The sequence below is a fragment of the Gobio gobio genome (assembly GCF_949357685.1).
Source record: "Gobio gobio genome assembly, chromosome: 15".
In the NCBI taxonomy this organism is placed as follows: Eukaryota; Metazoa; Chordata; class Actinopteri; order Cypriniformes; family Gobionidae; genus Gobio; species Gobio gobio.
In genome coordinates this window covers 20,299,146-20,322,282 of record NC_137108.1, presented here as the reverse complement: position 1 = coordinate 20,322,282, position 23,137 = coordinate 20,299,146, and the positions used below count along the sequence as shown (strand labels likewise).

The 23,137-nt window shown below is 37.5% G+C and overlaps 2 protein-coding genes across 2 annotated transcripts in view; one reads left to right on the top strand and one right to left on the bottom strand.

The window, feature by feature from the left end:
• The window catches only part of gtf3c6 (general transcription factor IIIC, polypeptide 6, alpha), a 1,355,101-nt gene that overhangs the window by 35,512 nt on the left and 1,296,452 nt on the right, over positions 1-23,137 (top strand). The window lies entirely within an intron of this gene.
• On the bottom strand, positions 1,073-21,986 carry ahr1a (aryl hydrocarbon receptor 1a). The gene is made up of 11 exons (XM_079837849.1): positions 21,483-21,986; positions 19,486-19,673; positions 13,412-13,500; positions 13,200-13,289; positions 12,114-12,237; positions 10,933-11,063; positions 7,314-7,516; positions 6,994-7,103; positions 6,439-6,580; positions 3,389-4,670; positions 1,073-2,723 (listed from the first exon to the last, which is right to left on the bottom strand). Exons 1-11 carry the CDS (start codon positions 21,536-21,538, stop codon positions 2,601-2,603), a joined length of 2,538 nt encoding a protein of 845 aa, XP_079693975.1. The 5' UTR covers positions 21,539-21,986; the 3' UTR covers positions 1,073-2,600.

Sequence of the window (23,137 nt, the reverse complement as noted above, 5' to 3'; positions counted from 1 at the left end):
CGTCGTTACAAAGTTCATCTCACTACAGTGGTTCTACTTTATAAATCGGCGAGAATAGTTTTAGTGCGCAAAAAACCCCTAAATAACGACTTACATAGATAGTGATGACGATTTCAAAACAAGGCATCATGAAGCTTCGAAGAGTTATGAATCAGTGAGTCGAATCACGATTCGGATCGCGTGTCAAACCGCCAAACTGCTGAAATTTGCCGATTCAAACCGCTGATTCGACTCGCTGATTCATAACGCTTTGAAGCTTCATGATGCCTTGTTTTGAAATCGTCATCACTATGTAAGTCGTTATTTAGGTTTTTTTTGTGCACAAAAACTATTCTCGCCGATTCATAGTTATTTTAGAACCACTGTAGTGAGATGGACTTTGTAACGACATCTTTAGTACCTTTTAAGGGTCTTGAGAGTGTAAAGTGCCATTGTGCCAATGGAGGCCTTTCAGAGCCATCAGATTTCAACTGAAATATCTTCATTTCTGTTCCGAAGATGAACGGAGGTCTTACGGGTGTCGAACGACATGAGGGTAAGTAATTAATGACAGAATTTAAATTTTTGGGTGAACTAACCCTTTAAAGCTAACGTCTTAGAGCCAGATACCACAGGACACCTTCAGGGTCTTGTTGAGTACATACCTCAGCGGGTCGGCACTGTTTTGGCAGCACAAGGAGGACCAACACAAAGTCATAATGTTTAGGCGTATCGTTGTTGAACAAACGTAAAGAACTGCAGGACTCAACAACTTAAGGAAAAACAGATCCACAGATATCTAAATATATATTTTACGAAGGCCGGTATTTACACTGCAGTGTAGTGTGATTTTGAGCCATTGAAACGAAAGAAGACTCGCACACAGTTTTCTGTGCTGCACACACATCCAAAACGTGCGCACAGAAAGCCGCCCCTCATACTGAATAGTGTGTGACACCGAGTTGTCTTCCGCGTCTTTTTGCACTTGAACAGAAAAATACACACGAAAATATTTCAAAATATCCTCGTAAACACAGTTATGTCTTATGTGAACGAAACAGTTGAAAAAAACTTCAGTAAGGTTTTTTTTTTTAAAGAAATTTTGACTTTTATTCAGCAAGGATGCATGCATTCAAACATGACAGTAAATACATTTATGTGAAAGATTTCTGTATCAGATGAATGCTGTTTTGAGCTTTCGATTCATCAAAGAATCTTTTACAAATGTATTAGGGTTTCCACAAAAATGTTAAGCAGCACAACAGGTTTCAACTGAAAATAACAAGAAATGTTTTTTGAGCACCAAATCAGCATATTAGAGTAATAATGACGCTGAAAATTCAGCTTTGCCACCATTTGCCAATATATTTAAAAAGCAAACAGTTCTTTTAAACCGTAATGATATTTTACAATATTACTGTTTTTTACTGTATTTTTTATCAAATAAACATAGCCTTCGTGAACATAATAGACTTCTTTCAAAAATCGAACTCCCCATTATTATTATTATTATTATTACTATTTTTTCAGAAACATTAAGAAACTGGTTTGGTCATCTGTCATTTTATCTTGCCTGCTCATTTAACAATAGTGCTTTATTGATACAACATTCCTGCAGAAAAATGATTTACAGTTTAGTCAGTGTCTCCTGTGAAGTCAAGGAGCTGAATTAATCTATTCATAAGTGCTACATATGTCTGATTGTCTTTAACTGCTTTCCCCAAAGAATAAATGATTTAAAAAAAAAAGATTAAATACTATACATTGACAGACCAGGGAGACCCATGCAGGTACCCTGAATACCCAATGCCCCAGAACATTACAAAACACTTCAAATCTCTCTCTAAAAAAATAGTTATGAAGAGAGGGCATTACATAATGAATTCAATTATTCAAAAAAGTGAAGAGAAGAAAAATATCAACAAAAAAATGTCAAGAAATTCTCTGCATAATTGAAAATCTTGAAAGGAAGTCAATGTTTCAAAGTAAATCACCCAAATAAATCATATACTGTACAATACTTGTCTTTTGACTTCAATTTAAAGAGGAAACAAGTAGCAAGCATGTGAAGAACTGCAAATTAGATAGCTATGTTGTCCTACTTTATAAATGTTATTACATATTTGGAAAAACCAAGGCTTGTTTGGCATTTGCTGGAGGCTATTTACAGTTAGTGCACATTGCACAATATATATATATTGCTTTGGGACACATTTTTGACAGGCCAATAGATTTGCAACATCTCATGAGAGACATTTAAAGAGACATTTATCAAAGCACAGTGACAGCACTGTTCATATAACAGGGAAGCCACAGATGAACGATTCTTATATCTAGCTGATCCAAACGGGCTGGTTCTTCATTCATCTCAGATGTCATGCTGAGCCACTAGACAGTTGTGCCTTTCTTTGTCCATTTTCAGCCTTTCCTTCACCCCAATTTCTGCTTCTTCTTCTTCTTCATCCTGCATTCTACTGGTGCTCTTTTCTGACCCAGGCACTATGGGTTATGGGCCAACTCTAGACAGCCAATGATCATCACAGCTCAGAGCATGGAGACCTCTGATAGGTAGGAACTAAGCCCCACCTTGTTTGTTTGCTTTATTTTTTCATGATGCATGGTCACAAGTATCCTCCAAAAGACAGGTTTGGATGGGGTCTGTTCTTGTTCTGCCTCTGGTCGGGACGTTGTGCCAGATGTGCCGTACTCTCCATTGCATAGTTTGTGTGGCCTCCATTCTGAAACTGATTAGAGAGATGATTTTAATATGATTACTTATCTTAATATCAATTCTAACATACCAAGATCAATCTTTTTCAGTACCGATTTTACAGGCCCACAGCAGAAGAGTTTACGGTTTGAATCAAATGGGCTGCAAACAATAACACACAGTGTGACCAATGTAGTCTCATGGACAAATGCCTCTTATGTTCAGTGTAGTCTAAATACGAGCAAATTATACTTTTGAGCTGGTCTTTATAATGAACCATTCAAAAAGACTCACAATCAGTTATCATTATTTACAGTGATGGAATATTTTACTTTAACGTATAATTCAATACAGAGCAGCACAGTGAATTTCAGATATGGTAATGATTCGTTTCTGACACACGCCTAGGCCATCTGACCAATCAGAGCAGAGAAGGCTCTCGGATGGGAGGAGTTTAGAGAGACCAAATTCTTCATCAACCCGTTTGAGAAAAGAGGTGATGCTGCAATGTTTTATGCAAAAATTTAAGTACTTTTTAATCATTTAAAGAACCCTTTTTCCATTATAAAAGAACCATTTGTGCAATTGAAAGGATCCATGGATGTAAAATGTTCCTCATGGAACCAAAGATACCAATTAAGCACCTTTATTTTTAAGAGTGAAAGTAGGTAAACCACACATGAACGATTTGGTTATTACCTGGGCTAAGTAAGTTTGTTGATCCAGGCTAGGTCTGAAACCTACTCCTTCATCCTGTCCTGAGTACCTCTTCCTCTCCATATCACCATCCAGGCCATTGAGCAGCTCCTCGATGTCCTGAGTAGTGAACTCGCTCAAGTCTGTGTCACCTGCAGTGATATAAGGTGAAGAGAGCTGCTGGGAGTAGCTAATGGACACAGTGCTTAGATGGTTTCTGTAAGGGTGCTTCAGATCCAGAGGGGGTGTCTCCAGGTAAAAGCATCCAGGCTGCTGGAGGTCTGGCTGGAAGAGGGGAGGAACCTGCTGCATGTCACTGGCTAGAACTTCAGTAAGGGTCCCACAAACCTGAGAATTTTTGAGCGTTTTACACACCTGCTGATGGAGAGGTTGAATGTATGAGCACTGTGATTGTTGACTCGAGGTCTGAACCTGGGGGTTTTGGATTGTAATGTGTGAAAGCTTGAATGGTTGAGATATTGTGTGTTGCTGTCCTTGAGGATTGTTTTGGATATCTACATTAGCCTGCAGTTCAGAGTGAGGTTGTGTCTTTGGTTCAGGATGTTCTATTGTAAAAGTCATCTGTTTTTCCTGAGGTAGTAATGTGGGAGGATCACATGAATCCTGTGGGATTAATACAGGAGATTGCTGTGGAGGTGAGAAGGTCTGCGTAGGGTTCCCGACGAGATACTTCTCCTTCACATTGTCCTGGACATCACTTATATAGTCTATCTTCGTCCTGAGAGATTGTTGCACATAGGACAAGATGCCATCTGTGAGGTCTGCCACGTCGTTCTGACCATCAAGGTCAATCCTGAGGAACCGTTCGTCTTGTTGTAGGAACTTCAGATCTTCTGGGCTGATGCCTAAACTCCCCATGAAGTTCAGTATCTCACAGCTGTCATCTCCTCCAGAGCCTACGATTGGCTCTTGTTTGAACGCAGAGCTTTCAGAGAGTGAAAGAACACTTTCTTGCCAGTTACTGGAGGAGAAGATCCCACTAAGATCCTCATCCCCTAAGCCCTGTACCGACACGGAACGCTCATCTGCAGAACACACATATATTGACTCGTCCTGCTTTAGCATGGAGCCCAGAAGGGAGTCAGGGTTTACTGTTTCAATGCTTCGAAGTTGGTTATTGTTGTCTTGAGCAATGGGATCAGAAACGGTGGTGTTACCCAAAGATCTGGGCAGGTTCATGTCATAGAGAACTGCCTCTCCTGTAGTAAAGCTGAAGGGAAGCATCACAGCACGCTTTTTCAGGTTCTCCTCACCCTCCTCGTCCCTACAGAAGACAGAATGACTCATTCTCAAGCAAGACACCTACAGAAACATTATTAAATGCTACTACTACCAAATAACAATATTAACACTAGATCTGAAAGAAATAAACTACTTGCAACACAGCAAAAGTAAGCGTAGGGTTTAGGTTTCTGTTTTGCCGCTTTGCTATTGCTGACTGTAGACTGTTAATTAGAAGCCAGAATAAAATACATCCCGGTGAAAGCTTGCAGTCTATTGTAAGCAATGGATTGTGTGGCAATCGGCACCAATCTCATGTCTCACGGACGCATAAAAGGAGGAGCGAAGACAGTGAAGGACGAGAGAGGACCAGGCCTGGATTTTATGTTATGATTTATTTACGTTTTATTATGTGTGTGCGCGGCAGTCGTCCGCGAGAGGCTGCCTGCGTTTTACTTTCAGTTTGTTTATTTTTGATTAAAGTCTTTAAAAGTTCGCCGGTTCCTGCCTCCTTCTCTTTACCCCTTTACAGATTGAAAATGTTTCTATTTTCTAAATGCATGTTATGGATCTTTTTTTTTTTTTGATAATCCGTTACACTCGAATTTAGGCCTACGTCACAATATAGAAGAACAGATCTGTCGCTACTTCAATTTCATCACGACTCGAAATTATGGGGTGAAATTTTTATTTAAAAAAATTAAACATGCATGGATGAATTGTTCATAATAAGATCAATAATTAAATAATAAATAGGGTGAATTTTGCAATGCGAGTAAATCGTCACTCTGGGCGATTAAATAATAACTATCATTAGCCATTGGCTAATAAATTCTCAGATTTTACTCGCCAGTGTGTGTGTTAGATGCTAAGAATAAGTTAAGCATAAATATATGTTTACTCTCTGAACACTCTGAATGAGCGCTTGAGAGTTTTGCTCTCGTCAAACGATCTATACGATTTCAAATCAGCTCATCTGACGTACCGTAAACTCTAGTGTGAAGAACTCTGTCGCTTTGCTGAACGCGTTTCTCTTTGTATGAGAGAGAGAGAGGGTCTCACATACCACGCAAAATCGACACGCTACATGTTAACAATACTTTTTGGTGTATTTTCCTGTCAAAATAACAGAGTTCATTTGGAATTATTCAGCTTTTAAGAACAAGCAGAAGATATGGCGTTTTTTCCGGTAGTGGGCGGAACTAATGCGCATCTCATTGGCTGCCGCTCATCTTTTCCTGTCCCTGTTTTGATTTCAGCAAATCAGTTTGAGTGAATGCTGTCAACATGATTAATATTCATGAACCCAACAGCTCATCCTTAGAGCGTTGTATATTGTTAGTTATTAGTAGTAGAATTAGTATTATTATTATTATTATTATCTTTTAATAATATAATATAATTACTATTATCTATTTTATTTATTATCTATTTAAAAAGCTGTGCCATTTTACAAAGATATTGATCAATTTGGTGGAATTTGTATATATATATATATATACACAATAACTACAATATATATAAGTATAATATAATATAATAAAGTATATCAGTCTGGCGACTAAACAAAAAAATGCACTAGCCAATGGCGATTCTATTGCCAAGGTGTACGCGTAGACGGTTGAATTTCATGCTGACTTTGAGATAGCTAGCAACCACAGCCTAAAACTGACTTATTATTATTATAGAAATGATCTGCGATTACTTTTTACCATCAACACTGTTTCTTAATAAAACAACAAACGAAAACATATGCAGGATATTCAATATGAAAAAGAGACAACTTCACAAAAACACAAATAAAGGCATACGTGATGACTCTTTGAGAGGCAATGATGCAATCTGGTTGCCCATTTTTGTAGACAAGTCTAGCGTTGGACTGTACCCAAATCCAGAGGTTCTGTTTAGTCAACAGTCTGAAAACAGTCAACCCACTTTCACCCGTCCTCATCACTGCAGGGAGAGAAATTATTAAATTAATTTAAATAATCAGCAACTACGTTGCTACCATTAATAATAAAAAAGTATATGCTTTTGATAGCAGCCCACTTTAAAAAGTTTATTGCGAGTCAAGCAAACACATTTGAGCTTCCATTTGCCATATTTGATGTGCTCTATGTACTGTATGTGCATTAAGCAATGCTTATATGTGAATAAAAGCCTACATTAAATCTGTTCATCATAGAGTGATTGTGTTTCTTCAGAAGACTTGGATTAAACAGCTCACATCATATGAATTTAAGAGCAATTGAACATCTACAACAGTTAGATCTCCACCCTCTGACACATCAATGTTGAAACCCAGCAGCGGGAGCGAGTGAGGTAAGTGTGTTTTCTTAACCATTTGTGATAAAAGGGAGCCTTACTCCGCATGTGGTTCTCGGCGCAGTACAGCATGTCAGCTGCATGGATGAACTGATAGCCTGAGCCGCGGTAACACAGCTCTGCCTCTGTGTAGCCGAGAACAATCTTCCCTCTGTGGACGGGCAAAAAAACACATGGCTTTGAAAGTGAGAGGTACTGATGGTCTAAGAGCACCAAATTAAGAGCCAACTATTGGTACCTTAAGTAATTTTTAACACTTTAACAAATCTAAAAGACATAAAGTTGCCACTGCAAGTCAACTGAAACAAACTGAAGTGAACACAGAGCTTTTTCACACACGATAGGAGCATATATGTCTTACTTTGTGTCACATGCAGTGGGCGTGAAATCCAGCTTATGCTTGGTTTCAAACATGAAGCTCTTGGTGCGGATCTCCAGTATGGAAGGCGGCTGCAGAGGGCTGACCAGGGCAAACAGGGCCAGCTGAGGAGGGATGGGTTTCCCATCTGCTGTCCTCTCATTCTGCCCATACAGGAACTTCAAACGCCCCTGAAAGTTCATGGCCTATAAAAGTACAAGCCATCTATTTAACACATTTGACCATTTGTAAATACATTCCACAGCATTCAGCTAATTTTCCCCAATCTCTCTTTGAAACAAATATGGAGAGATAATGCTTTTTTTTTTAGAATTGTCATTTGAGCTACAAGAAAATACAATCATTTCATATTCAAAAGCTATAGAGCCCCGCACATGACTTGCAGGAAAAACTAGTAGGCTAAATTGTGCGCACAATTTATTAATTTGTTCCCTCGATTTGCTAAATCGATTTATAAATCGAGGGAACAAATTAGTAAATCGTCCACACGATTGAGCAAATCAAGGGAACTAAATAGTAAATTGTGCGCATGATTTATAATTCGAGGGAACAAATTAGTAAATTGGGCGCACATTTTCTTCCATATTGTGATGTACATCCGATGTACTGTACATCCGTATTATTAATGCATGGATAAATTGTTCATAATAACGCATTCAGAAAATAGATCAGGTGAATTATTATTTCATGTTGACTTTAATGCTATTTGAAGAGTCTGACAACAGTGGCTTTCTGTTTTCTGTTAATAAGCAGTTAACTGAGAAACTTCTCAATAGGCTGAGTCATAACTCCAAGCTGTGTGGAAGTCATGGACCCAAAAAAATGACTCAAATATGATCTTAACATTATAACAGATGCGTCATTATAGTCTTACTGCCATACAGCATCTTATTGTTAGTTCAAACAATGCAAACCAAAGCATCTTTTGTTACGTGTGGAATAGTCTGAAAGTAGAGGCACAATATTTTTACCCCTCGGTCTGGATTAGTACATCATCATTAGCACTGCTCAAAACAGCCCTATACAAAACAGGGTTATTAACAAGCTAAATACTTTAATTACAGGGTTTTCTTGGTGAGCAGCACTGTTTTGCAATTCCTAATGCTTCATTTTATTCTTTTTCTTTTACACATTTTTCTGCTCAGTGAATAGACTGCATTCAAACTTTGTTTGTAGACAGTTTTTAGCCTTCAGCCAGGAAAGCTCTGACTCTTCCTAGACTCCCAATGTCAGCCTTGTGTGCGCTATGTATTTACAGATTTATAGGGATCCAACATTAAATCTTCTATTTATTTTATTTTAATTTAATTTATTTTTTTCCATTTTAAAATCTCCCATCACATTGTCAGAATGTTCAGCACTCAAAGTCTATCTATAAGTAATAATGTTATTTTAATGTTTATTTTTTATTATATATAGTTATTAAATTGTGATTGGACTTTTTTAACATCTGTGTTGCATGGTTTATTAATGGAAAGTAAACCACAATTTGGAAAATATAATTTTTAATATAGTGGTTATGAATTCAGGTAATTTAGTAAGGTTATAATAATTAAAGGGTTCACCCAAAAAGGAAAATTACCCCATGATTTACTCACCCTCAAGTCATCCTAGGTGTGTTATATTAAAAAATGTCCTAGCTCTTCCAAGCATTATAGTGGCAGCCCAAAATTTGAAGCCCAAAAAAGTGTAGGCCTATCCATCCATTATAAAAGTAATCCATACGGCTCCAGGAGGTTAATAAAGGTCTTCTGAAGCAAATCGATGGGTTTTTGTAAGAAAAATATCCAAATTTAACAATATCTAGTTTCCGGCGGACCGCCTTCCGTATTCAACTTACGGAAAAAGCGTAACTGCCGCGATGTATGACTAGGACTAGAGCTTAGAATGGGCTCAAAAAATCAAGTCGACCCTACCGAGCCCGTGCACGTTGCGTCCGAACCCGACCCGACACATTAACTGTAATTATGAGCACAAGCCCGATTTAAACCCCGACCATTTTTTAATACGTGTGCGTTCTGATGAGAACAAGCCTGTAATGAGCGAAGCGGACCGGTGTGATGCTCAGCTCAATAATCCGCTCTATGCCAGCGCTCCACTCATGAACCCTCACCGGTAAAATGATGTTCACTCAAATCCCACTCAGACATGACATTTATCTGTACTGTAGCAGCCTACTGTACTTGTTGTAGCCATTAAACAATGTATTTTGTTTCATATTTATGTTTAAATAGTATAATGTTATTTTTAAATTGTATCTGATTATGAAAAGTGCAAAGATGCGAGTGGGTCAGAAATTATTTTGGTGGTTATATTTTGTTTAATATTAAGTTTTGTAGAAAGTTTTTCTTTAAAGTGCATTTCGTTTTGTATAAATTGTATATTAATTTTAATTAAGGTTTGTCAGCCAATTGCCTGGATTTAATAAATAAGAAGCAAATAGACTATAGCAGACTATAATCGTGACATGAAAGTGTGGGAGCGATCACTTTCATTGCACATGAACTGGAGTGTGCCTCATAAATAAACCGAAAATCAGCAGGCTACTTGACTCACAGACATGATAAATATGTGTATAGAAAGCATGAAATGTCCACTTTTAAACGAAACCTTTAAAATTCAAAACAAAAAGAAATAGGCTAGTTAAGCAATAACCCAATTAGGCTAATAAAGTAATGATTTAAAAAACACAAATGCTTAACCAAGGGCCCGGCCCGAGGATAGTGCCAGGAAATATCGGCCCAGGCTCGGACTCGGGCTCAGACAGAGAATCTAAACTCTAACTAGGACACAAGCGTTTTGAACTGAGAGAGGCGCTACCATTTCTTTGTAAGTTGAATACGGAAGGCGGTCTGACGGAAGCTAGATATTTTACTTTATAACGTTTTAACAAAATCCCGTTGATTCACATCAGAAGGCCTTTATTAACCCCCCGGAGCCGTATTAATTACTTTTATAATGGATGGATGCACTTTTGTGGGCTTCAAATTTTGGGCTGCCATATACTGCCATTATAATGCTTGGAAGAGCAAGGACATTTTTTAATATAACTCTGATTGTATTCGTCTGAAAGAAGAATGTCATATACACCTAGGGTGAGTCAATTATGGGATAATTTTCATTTTTGGGGGAACTAACCCTTTAAGAAACATTATGTAAAATAAAAATAAATAAAAAATAGTATTAAAAAATATATAGTATATTGATATTCTTAGGTATTAGTTGAAGAATTTTTTTCAGTAAAATCTCTTACAATAAAACATTTAACAAATAAGTGCCTTTAATGGTCTTTAAGTGTCTTTAACTGCCATGTACTAACATTTGAATTAATCAGTTAATACAATGCACTTATTGTGTACATACATGCCCCTTCCCCTACACCTAAACCCACACTTAAACCCACCCATATTACTAAACCTTTCTCTAGCCTTACCCATATCCCACCTCAATAGCAGCAAAAGTGCTTTGCAATTCAACATGAACACAATAAGTACATTGTACCTAACTATTTTCAATGTAAATAGATAGTAGTTAAAGACCCTCAATATAAAGTATGACCAAAAAGCTTTTTAGATTTTTATTTATGATCATTTCAACTTACAAGAAAGCCAGATGAGTTGTCCAAGAGACATCTTAACCGGCAAACAAAATTTCGCTCCATAAAGGTGGAGTTCTCCGGTGGTAACTGCTCTGGACTGCAGTACGTCTGAGGCAGTGGTGAATCAGGGGAAGCTTGACAAAAGCAAAGCAAGTGCATTTAAACATCAATATAGAGAAAAGCATAATTAAATACAAAGCTCTCTAAGATTATATAACATAGAACTGGACAATAATGCATTGGTGCCAGAATTTTTGCCCCTGCAGTGTAAGCATTTATATAACTCATTGTAGGTAGTGTCCTTACCGACGGCTGGATGTGCTGTTGTGTGCGTGTGTGTGTTTGTGTGTTCATGTTTTTCTATCCCGGGGGGGACTTCAACGTTCAACCTGAATGCGCACTGACTTGTGGGGACCTAATTTGAGGTCCACATGAGGAAACAAGCTTATAAATCGCACAGAATGGGTTTTTCTGAAAATATAAAAATGCGGAAAGTTTAGTGTGATGTGTAGGTCTAGAGGTAGGGTTAGCGCAAGGGGATAGAATATACAGTTTGTACAGTATAAAACCATTACGTCTATGGAGAGTCCCCACAAAGATAGTGAACCAGACATGTGTGTACGTGCTGTCTGGCACAGCTGTCATGTGTATAACAGTGACAGGCCTTCCAAATTGCCCAGCGTTAGATCTAATGAAAACTGATCCAGCTTGGTTGAGAATAAAAAGCACAATCTGAAACCAGAGCAAACTGGCTCAGCCTTTGAACACCAGCTATAAGAGCCAGTTGGACATATGAACCTGAAAACTCAGAAGAGCATATTTAACTGAAAAGCATCATCTAATATTAAGATTGTATGAAATCAAGTGAGCTGTTGGTTAAAAACTTGGTCCATTACAAACTTCTTTGTTATTCTAAGAAAAAAAACATTTGGATACCTTAACAAACTGTTAGCAATCTGAACCATGAGCCATTGTGAAGAAGATAATAGAAATGTTATTTGTGGGTTTATTTCTTTGTAAACTAGGATGTTTTGTCTCTCACAAAGGAACTTTGTCAAGCTTTGTTTGCAGACAAATGCGATCCATCTTCATTGACTCGTTGTGTTGATGGAATGAGGACAGAATGTTTCAGTTGTCCAAATGCTCAGGTCTGCTCATGGTCTGTCTGGAGAGTTATTTTCTACCTTGCACTAGCTGTCCGGCGTCTAGAGTGCAGCTGGGGTTGAGCGCCCAGTGGAGCTGCTTCTGAAACTCAGCCCGGTCATCAGTGTGAATGAGCTCGTAAACACTCTGATGGATGAGATCCGACTGCAAACAAAACACATCTGTTTTACTGCAAGTAGTTTCACAGATGCTCATTAGAGCTGGTAGCAAATTTAATGAAGAAATCTGAATCAGACTGCGGAAAAATACTTTTTATCTAAATCTGTTCACAGACTCCTTTGTCAGGCAAAACAATCCAATTCAGGTTGGTATTTGTTTACAGATTGACTTCTGATTATGGTGAGGAAGTGCTTCTAGAATAATGTTTGTGGGAAGAAGCTGGAATTTCACACACAATAAATTAGAAAGCTGCTATGAGGAATTTAAAAAGACTGGTGACATAAATCAAGATCTCTTTCCAGTAGTGTTTCACAACAACAACTGACACTTTAACTGGGTGAAACTGTGATAAAATCAGGTCCATAATGCTTATTGTAATGAGCCTTGGATGCTTTTGAGTGAGTAGATTCACTAAATGTAGAAGAGATGTGTGCACTGGGTCAAACAAAACCTGGATTGGAGAAATTAGGATAGACTGGACTGACAAGCAAATTGACAAAAAAAAAAAAAAAAAATCTTTTTTAGGGCTGGGCATTGACACAATTTTCATAATTTGGTTCAATTCAAAATGGTATTTATTGTTTGAATTTTATTATAAAATTGACAGAATTTGAATGCTGAGACTTTGTTTCATATCAAAGGCGTATTGCGATTTATTGGATGGAAGGTGTGCTACAAATAATGTTTAGTGAAGTTTTGTTCTAGAATCAACTGAAGACAGCATAGACTAAAAGATTGATTTCTGGGATTTAAGTTTCAATATCAGTTGATCAAAATGAGAACCGATTAAAATTGAGAAATATTTTTAACCCAGCCCTATTCGTTTTTGAACAGAAGGTGTTAGAAAGCCAATCCAGATCATTTGGGACCAATTCAGCCCCTACAAATAAACCCTTTGGGCTGCAGTTTCTTCCACCCCCACAATACATATGCAAACCAGTACGAACCTGATGGAACCCCAAGTAGTCCTCAATGGTGGAGGAAGCATAGAATATTGTGCCACTGGACGTGACCACCAACACGAAGCCATTTATAACCTATAAAAAGATAAAGCGTAGGTAGATTAAGTTATTCTGCTAATATAAAGCAATTTTATTTAGTTTTTGTCTATGTGGTTAAATTAAAATATTAATGTTTCACAGCACACATTTGAGCTCACCTGTAGCAAACATTCTCCCTCTGGAAGCTCCTGAATGTGTGGTTTAGTGTCGTTTGATAGTTGGCTGGAGTTCTTTGAGTTCAGGGTCACTGCAACAGCAAACAAGCATTAAAAGGAAGAAGCTCTGCACAATAGATAAAACAGATAATACCCATTCTTCAACAAAGACATGATGAGAAAATTATGGGTAACCTTTAACAATATGTAATGTCATGTGAGGGCTCTTGATCAGACATAATCAAACAACAGCACAACCTCCTGCATTAGAAAGAATTTCCTGCATTAATATAATGATAGTGAGAGGGGAACATGAAATAATGTATAACAATGGCAACTTAAATCATGGAGTTGCTGACATCTGAACAACCAAAAAGTGAAAGCAAATTATAATGCCCAGTGGATAATAATACAAAGTCATGGTTGAAAAATACTTGTGCTTGACACACATCACAATAAATGTTTGCTCACTGAGTGGTTTATGGCATGCAAGGGCAATGAGAGGTATCTTTATAAACAGACATTGGGTCAATAACAAATAAGAGTGTCCATGTTAAAGAAAAGAACAAATATTTTAAAAAATCTAGTTTAAAAGGCATGTAATGTTCTCTTTGTATTCATAATGGTTTCATATGATTTTGAAAAACTTTTTCAAATAATAAAACTTTTTATTTATTTATTAAAAAACATGTTTAAAATGCAATTGATTTATACAGGAGCTTCAATACAGCTATTCTATGATGAGCATGTTTTTAATTTCTTTATTAAAATTAATTTATTTATATATATATTCATTCCTGTATAAATCCATTGCATTTTTTTTTTTTTTTTTTTTATGCATTATGGCACTGACCCAGTAATGTAATTAACTAATTAATTGTTTTAACTAATAAATTAGTCAAGATGTTATACTGTACAGAACTACACAATACAAAAAACACTCTTGACTCTGCCAGACTAACTCATTTCTATTGAGAACAATGATCTTTTCACAGTCTTCTCTTACTAGATGCCATTACTGGATGAAAATGAGTATTAGTCACTGTGTCAACAAACCCCTGGATTTGGAAGTGTGTGCCAGCAAAGGATTGAGATCATATCTCAACTGGTGTTCCTGCACTCTTCTCATGCAATGTCTGTCAATGTCTGGCCCTAAAGATCCCCTCACACACACTGGTTCACATCAAACCTTGGCAGGGTCTTTGATGCTACACAGCAACTCGGGTCAAAGTATGCTTGCTGGAGCCAATGACTATCAAACATTTCGCAACTCTTTTCACCTAAGTCAAAAAGTCAACGAGTCCGTTTCAATTACTCACGCAAACCCAGACCCTCCCCAGCAATGGCCTCCAGACAGTTGGAGCAATTACACACAAAAACACACGCAACAATCATCGCTCCTGTTTAGCCTGTTTCTCATGGAATCCCTTCAATGCTGACCACCTGACCACACCTCTGAACTGGTCAGAAAATGGGAATAACATAAGGAAATCTGGTGTGAATGTCAGCTACTATTCATATCCTTTTACACTTTTTTTCAGGCTGACCATTTCCCTTAATAATGATTGAGTAACTTCCATGGAAAACGGCTCTGGGTATTTTTTTTTCACATGACAGGTTCTGCTTAACAAAACTTGGACTGTTGCCTTTATAAATCTAGAAAAAGATGCACACTTGAGAGTGTGAAAGGCTTGTCTGAAACACATGCTTACACTACATAAACTGTGATATTAAACTCTATAAAAGTCTATTCCCGGATGTCGTTAAACGGGTTAATTATTAACACTTGAAATATATGTTTGATCAGGGCAGTAGTTCAGATTTGTGTGCAAGCACTTGGCCCTGCCAAGATTTTACATTTTCACTGCTAAATGTTTTATATTAGTCCAATAATATTTAAGTATGCAGTATATATACTACCATTTAAAAGTTTGGGGTCAGGTAAGATTTTTATTTTTATGAAACTAATACTTTTATTGAGCAAAACTGACATGATATGATTCTATATATACTGTGTAATGATACTATATATTATTACAAAATATTTCTATTTTAAATAAAAATATATATATTTCTATTTCTATTCATCCTGAAAAAAAATGTATCATGGTTTTCAAAAAAATTAAATTACATTAAATGTTTATTTTAAATTGGAATTTCTCAATATCACTGTTTATACTGTATTTTCAATCATATAAATGCAGTAAGCAGAAGAGATTTCTTTCAAAAACATTAAAACATTTTCTTAGCGACCTCAAACTTTTGAAATTAATATATTCATTTAACATTTACTTCGTAAAAAGTATTATTAATAATACTACAGTGCATCCGGAAAGTATTCACAGCACTTCACTGAAAAATGAAAAGAAAAAAAAAATCACATGTACATAAGTATTCACAGCCTTTGCCCAATACTTTGTTGAAGCACCTTTGGCACCAATTACTGCCTCAAGTATTTTTGAGGATGATGCTACAAGCTTGGCACACCTATTTTTGGGCAGTTTCTCCCATTTTTCTTTGCAAGACCTCTCAAGCTCCATCAGGTTGGATGGGGAGCGTCGGTGCACAGCCATTTTCAGATCTCTCTAGAGATGTTCAATCGGGTTCAAGTCTGGGCTCTGGCTGGGCCACTCAAGGACATTCACAGAGTTGTCCTGTAGCCACTTCTTTGTTATCCTGGCTGTGTGTTTGGGGTCATTGTCCTGTTGGAAGATGAACCTTTTCCTTAGTCTGAGGTCCAGAGCGATCTGGAGCAGGTTTTCATCAAGGATGTCTCTGTACATTGCTGCATTCATCTTTCCCTCGATCCTGACTAGATCCTGACATCTTTCCCAGTTCCTGCTGCTGAAAAACATCCCCACAGCATGATGCTGCCACCACCATGCTTCACTGTAGGGATGGTATTGGCCAGGTGATGAGCGGTGCCTGGTTTCCTCCAGGTTTCCATTCAGGCAAAAGAGTTCAATCTTTGTTTCATCAGACCAGAGAATTGTGTTTCTCGTGGCCTGAGAGTCGTTCAGGTGCTTTTTGGCAAACTCCAGGAGGGCTGTCATGTGTCTTTTACTGAGGAGTGGCTTCCATCTGGCCACTCTACCATACAGGCCTGATTGGTGGAGTGCCGCAGAGATGGTTGTTCTTCTGGAAGGTTCTCCTCTCTCCACAGAGAAATTCTGGAGCTCTGTCAGAGTGACCATTGGGCTCTTGCTCACCTCCCTGACTAAGGCCCTTCTACCCCGATTGCTCAGTTTGGCCAGGCGGCCAGCTCTAGGAAGAGTCCTGGTGGTTCCAAACTTCTTCCATTTACAGATGATGGAGGCCACTGTGCTCATCGGGACCTTCAATGCTGCAGAAATTGTTCTGTACCCTTCCCAAGATCTGTGCCTCGATACAATCCTGTCTTGGAGGTCTACGGGAAATTCCTTGGAATCCATGGCTTGGTTTGTGCTCGGACATGCACAGTTAACTGTGGGACCTTTTATAGACAGGTGTGTGCCTTTCAAAATCATGTCCAATCAACTGAATTTACCACAGGTGGACTCCAATCAAGTTGTAGAAACATCTCAAGGATGATCAGTGGAAACTGAGTTCAATTTTGAGTGGCATGGCAAAGGCTTTGAATGCTTATGATTGTGAATGCTTTTTCATTTTAATACATCTGCAAAGATTTTAAACAAACTTCTTTCACGTTGTCATTATGGTGTATTGTTTGTAGAATTGTTGAGGAAAATAAGGAATTTCATCTGTGACATAACAAAATGTGGAAAAAGTGAAGCACTGTGAATACTTTCCGGATGCACTGTATATAAAGATTTTGATTTGCAGTAATAGCTGGAAATTTGACAAATATAATGTAACTAAAAGCTACGAATTCATTTACACACTTCATTCACACAATGGCATATGGTGCAAAACATTACTGATTTGTTTGAAGCTTTCAAAACCAAAGTAAGCTATTTTTGCAATTCCCGGGACATTGGTTCATTGTTGAGCCCTGCATGCATTATATACTGTAACTCTATGCACTCCCAACATTGCGCAATCTGTGCCTTGAATTTTGTGATTCATAAACAAATTAAAACTTTTGGACAGCTGCAAGAAAAAAAGTATCTGTCCCAAAGAACCTCCAGACCATTATTTTAACATTACAAAGCATATTTATTTTGCATATTCCTTGTATTATCCAAATATGGGTCATCCTGAGATAAAACTGCTGGGATGTCCTGTGATAAGCGCTCAATCTATCACAAACAAAAGCAGGAACTCCATGCACTGCGTCCTAGTTCCATATCTTAATGCTGAGGGCAAAAGCCTCTTGCCTAATGCCAGGTAAACTTAGGTTAATGTTTGCCACAACATATTCGGGTACTACGGAAACAACCAGCTTTGGGTGATCATTAAGAGAATGTACTTGTCAAAACAACTGCATGTTCTGAAAATGCTATTGTTGCCGTTGTCACCAGACTTCCGCAGCAAGGGAATGCATATGATTACAAATTTATATTTTACTTTCCGCAGGATCTCGCACACCCCAATGGCATCCTGATGTTTGAAAGCATTCTTCCTACTTTCCCTCTATACTGCAATTAGCCTTGAGATGTGGAAGACCCTCATAGGAGGAAACAAACATATAAATATTGAAGGTTTTTTTTTTAGTTTGGGGCTGGTTTAACTGGTCTAACCACTTAAAATGATCTGTGATTTTCACACTGGGCACTGTTTGCTGCGGTCCTAGTCCAATTGTTTCAGGTGCCCCCCCACAGCATTGGTCTGGTTTCACACTCAAACTCTGGTGCATTTGCGTTAATCACAAAGGTGCACAGTGCATTATAGAAAACAGAACGAGGGTTAATATATTGTGGTTTATGGTTTTTAATGAATTTGGGGCCCCACTTTATATTAGGTGGCCTTAACTACTATGTACTTACATCAAAAAATAATTACAATGTACTTACTGTGTTCAAATTGTATTGCAAAACACCTTTGCTGATATTGAGGTGGGATACGGGTAGGGTTAGGGACAGGTGTGGTGGTATGGGTAAGTTTAAGGGTAGGGTTAGGTGTAAGGGAAGTGTCAACTGTGTAATTACAAATGTAACTACAGACAGTAATTACATGCAGGTATTTTTTTTAAATGTAAGTACAATGTAAAAACATGTATGTACACAATAAGTGCATTGTATCAAATTATTAATTAAAATGTTAGTACATAGTAGTTAAGGTCACCTAATATAAAGTGGGTCCGAATTTGGTGCTATTATGCGCAGCAATGTGAACGACACTTGTATTTATGGTATGTGCTTCACATGAAGGCTTGCAAACTGAGTCTTTTGAAAAGAAGCTGAATGGGAATCATTCATTTGCCATTCTGATTGCACAATTACACTGCACACTCACTCTTGCTCATATCCAGGTCAGTCATCAAAAAGTCACCCACGAAATGTGTTTTGTTGATGAAGTTGTCATTGGATAAAACGCATACGCAGGTCACTTGACTTCCTGAACAAGCACACAAGTCTGAGTTGCTTTCACATTCACGCAAATCGAGCCACAGTCCAGGTGTAACCAAACTCAGATGATCTCCTAGATCTCCTGTGCACTCGCGGGTCCACATGACAGCTTTCAGATTACCAGTTTTTCATGTGAACCGGGCCCTGTTTTTAACTAAACTGCCAGTATGAAAGCACCCTTATTTATTTTAATCATTCACAAATAAGAAAAAGTGTTGCATTTGGATGCAGTCTACAAAATACTAAACTGTGAATATACTAAACTATCTATAGAAACTACATCAAAATAATAAACTATAGTCTTTCAAATTTGGACTATTGCACTATTCCTGGAGGGCCACTGTCCTGCAGAATTTGGCTCTAACCCCAATTAAACACACCTGAACCAAGGCAATCAAGGTATTCAGGATTGCTTGAATCTTCCAGGCAGGTATTTTTGGAGAATTTGGAGATAAACACTGTAGGACATTGGTCCCACGGAACTATTGCATCCATAAATGTAAACACAGTCGGAAATTGTACAACAATATATACATAATACAACTGCAGCTTCCGTTCATCATGTATTACCATTGAAGTGACTTTTGGCCCGCAGGTAGCTCACACTTAGCCTCAGTATGGTGAGTTTGTCCAGCTTGGATATGACCTCTTGTGGGAAGGGAAGTTGGCTGGCCAACCTGTCTAACTCTCCATTCAGCCGGTCCCGGTGTCGTTTGGATGGATTCGATTTGACACATTCAAGAGGCGACTGCTTCTCACTAAAATAAGAGAAAACATCCAGCTTTACTGTAACTTTCAGATTAGTATATGAAAAGATAGCCAGACATAATTTCATATTTTGTAGAGTTTGCTCTTTTAGACATAATCAGTCACAACATTTTAGACTGTATTTAGACATGGCCCACATTTTGGTAAGAGAAATGCAGAAACCTGGTAAAATATGAATAGAAAATAAAGTTGAAAACCTATATTCAATGTCCATTTGTTGAAAATAATATTTGTTGATAATGCGTTAGTTCACCCAAAAATTAAAATTCTGTCATTAATTACTTACTCTCATGTTGTTCCAAAACCATAAGACCTTCATTCATCTTCGGAACACAAATGAAGATATTTTTGATGAAATCCAAGAGCTCTCTGACCCCTCCATAGACAGCTATTTAATTACCACTTGCACTTTCAAGGTCCAGAAAGTTATGAAAGAGATTGTTAAAATAGTCCATGTGCCTACAGTGGTTCACGCTTCCTTTTATGAAGCGACGAGAATACTTTTTGTGCGTAAAAACCCCCAAAATAACGACTTTATTCAACAATCTCTTCTCGTCTGTGTCAGTCTCTCTATGCTGTTCACTTAGTAAATACAGTGTATCTCTTTCAAATCGCTACGTTAACACGCCGGCTTACCATTGGCCGACAATGTTCACGTGAGCACCATGACGCATGCATGTGACGCTGACGCAGGAGCTAGCCAACAGTGAGCCGCCGTTCTGACGTAGAACTCGGAAGTACTGCACTGTTTACACTACCTCAACAACGTAGGAGACTGACACAGACGAGAAGAGATTGTTGAAAAAAGTTACTTTTGTTTGTTTTTTGCGCACAAAAAGTTTTCTCGTCGCTTCATAAAATTAAGGTTGAACCACTGGAGTCACATGGACTATTTTAACAATGTCTTTCCTACCTTTCTGGGCCTTGAAGTTGGTAGCCTAATTAAATTGCTGTCTATGGAGGGGTCAGAGAGCTCTTGGATTTGATTTAATCAAACAATATCTTAATTTGTGTTCCAAAGATGAACAAAGGTCTTACGGGTTTGGAACGACATGAGGTGGGGAGTAATTAATGACAGAAATTTCATTTTATGAGTGAACTAATCCTTTAATTCCACAACATGGAATAGGTTTGGTTGTTTGTTAGAAGTAATTCTATCACAAAATCAGGGTTTTATCCAACATTTAAAAATGTACCACATTTTAAACACCTCTACACCTAAATTCCCTGACTTGATGACCTGACCTGATTTGATGAAAAAATATGCATGCATGCATACTATGCAACTGTATAAAGTGCCCTATTCTACTTGAACTTTTCGTTCAGCCCAAAGAACAAATCTTTTTTTGGAGTCAAAATTTTGGAATTTAGTAAATCATTATAATGCAGCCAAATATAAATTATGGAAAGCACAAATTGTTAGTTCACCTCCTGGACCTGAGTCCTAATTGTCACGTGACACCCAAGAATTGTTCATAAACGAGTTTGAAACGAAAACGCACCAACAAAAGACTGTCGAACGCGTTAACGTAACGACGTCCAAACTTTTGCATACAGCCTGACTAACGTTAGATTTTGGAGAGAGTGCAGCGATAACGTCATTCCACTGACAAAGTTTAGTCAAATTGAATAAATGACTATTTAAAAAAAAAATATTAACTATGCAATGATAGTTAGTTGTCTGCTTTATAAAGTTAGGTGTAGATATTAAACAGGCTGAGAGTACTACAAGCTGAGTATAAAGGTTTAACTAAGCATCCTTAGTAAAAAAAATAAAAAAATAAACAATGATTTATTACCTTTTCTGGGCAGGTTTCCTCCGTTTGCGACTAGCATAAACATTACTGGTGCTCATAATTCCCACAGAAATTCGTGGTTAGTCGGGTGGTGCTAGCAGGCTAACCTTAATCTGCCTTGGGTTGGAGGTTAGCTTTCTGCCCAAACAAATACCCGGCAGTGTTCTTTAAATCTGAAGCTTTCACCTGTGTTGGTAGTTAAAGTTTAAGCCCAGTGGATGACTCAAGAGAGCGGAATAAACACATTCCTGCCATTGCTAAGCTAAAATGACAAGCTGTCTGTCAATCTAACATTAGCTAAGTTTTGTCTAACTTTCTAAAGCTCAACTACCACTCACCCAAACGCTCATTTTGCTCTCAAGAAATGTTTGTATTCGGCTATTAACTACTAATACTAACATCCATAGTCCTGGGCTGGCTAACCTGTAGTTAGTTTGACAACGCTGCTGTAATTCTGACAGACCAATGTTTGGATTTGACAGTCTGATGGGAGCCCCTCCCTCACCCGCTAACCACCGGCTAACCACTTCCTGCAATTCCTTTTCAGTCATGCAGTGAACCAGTACTTTGTCCAAGTACCCCAAAATCAACAAAACTTACATTTGTAAGCAGCAAAACATCATTGTTAAACCATAATAAATGTAAGCCTATACTTAAAACTGTCAAAATGTATATCTTCAAAGCATGTCAAAAGCTCAGAAGCATTCTGCATTTTCTTTTTTACTTTTATGACAGTAGTGACTAATACCAAGTTACCACAGTTTTGGTATGGCAACAAAAACAAAATGTTTAAACAAAATCAAAGCTGTTCTTGTATGCACAGTTACAGCCAGAGTAACTTGTTTATGGCACTTTTTTTGATGTGACCACTTTGAATGATGAAGAAAGTTGAGCTGAAACTCTGAATACTAATAAAATTGACTAGAATATGATAGAAATTACGTCTAATCACACTGCCGTTCAAAAGTTTTAGATTTTTTTATGTTTTTAGAAGAAATTATGCTCGCCAAAGCTGCATTTATTTTTATTAAAAATACAAAAAAAGAACAGTAATATTATGAAATATTCTTAAAATGTAAAATCCCTGTTTTCTATTTGAAAATATTTCAAATGTAATTTATTTCTGTGATGCAAAGCTGAATTTTCAGCATCATTACTCCAGTCTTCAGTGTCACAAACATTTTTTTTTTCAGGATTCTTTGATGAATAGAAAGTAAAAAAAACAGCATTCATTTTAAATAGAAGCTTGTGTAACATTATAAATGTCTTTACTGTCACTTTTGATAAATTTGATGCATCCTTGCTGAATAAATGAATTAATTTATTTATTTAAGTCCCCCCACCCCACCTCACCTCACCACCACCACCACCACCCCACAACATTTTTTGGTTAATTCTTCCTGACCCCAAAAAAAATGTAACGGTAGTACAATGCTGCAAATGCTTTCTATTTTACATAAATAGGTCTTTTGAACTTTCTTTTCATCAAAGAATCCTAAAAAATACCCGTCAGTGTGTGAATGAGTGAGTGAATGGGTGAATGTGAGGCAATATGTAAAGCGCTTTGGTGGCCATGGGTCTGTTGAAAGCGCTATGTATGCAGTCCATTTACCATTTATTTTATTCTAAACGCATTAAAAATCTTACTGATCAAAAAC

Bases quoted from the DNA above. Each gene is read 5' to 3' on its own strand.
- ahr1a (XM_079837849.1), bottom strand. From the start codon at position 21,538: ATGAGCACCAGTAATGTTTATGCTAGTCGCAAACGGAGGAAACCTGCC. The intron at 19,674-21,482 runs GTAATAAATCAT...CTCTTATTTTAG, and splicing joins AGGAAACCTGCCCAGAAAAG to TGAGAAGCAGTCGCCTCTTG. The intron at 13,290-13,411 runs GTGAGCTCAAAT...ATCTTTTTATAG, and splicing joins AGGGAGAATGTTTGCTACAG to GTTATAAATGGCTTCGTGTT.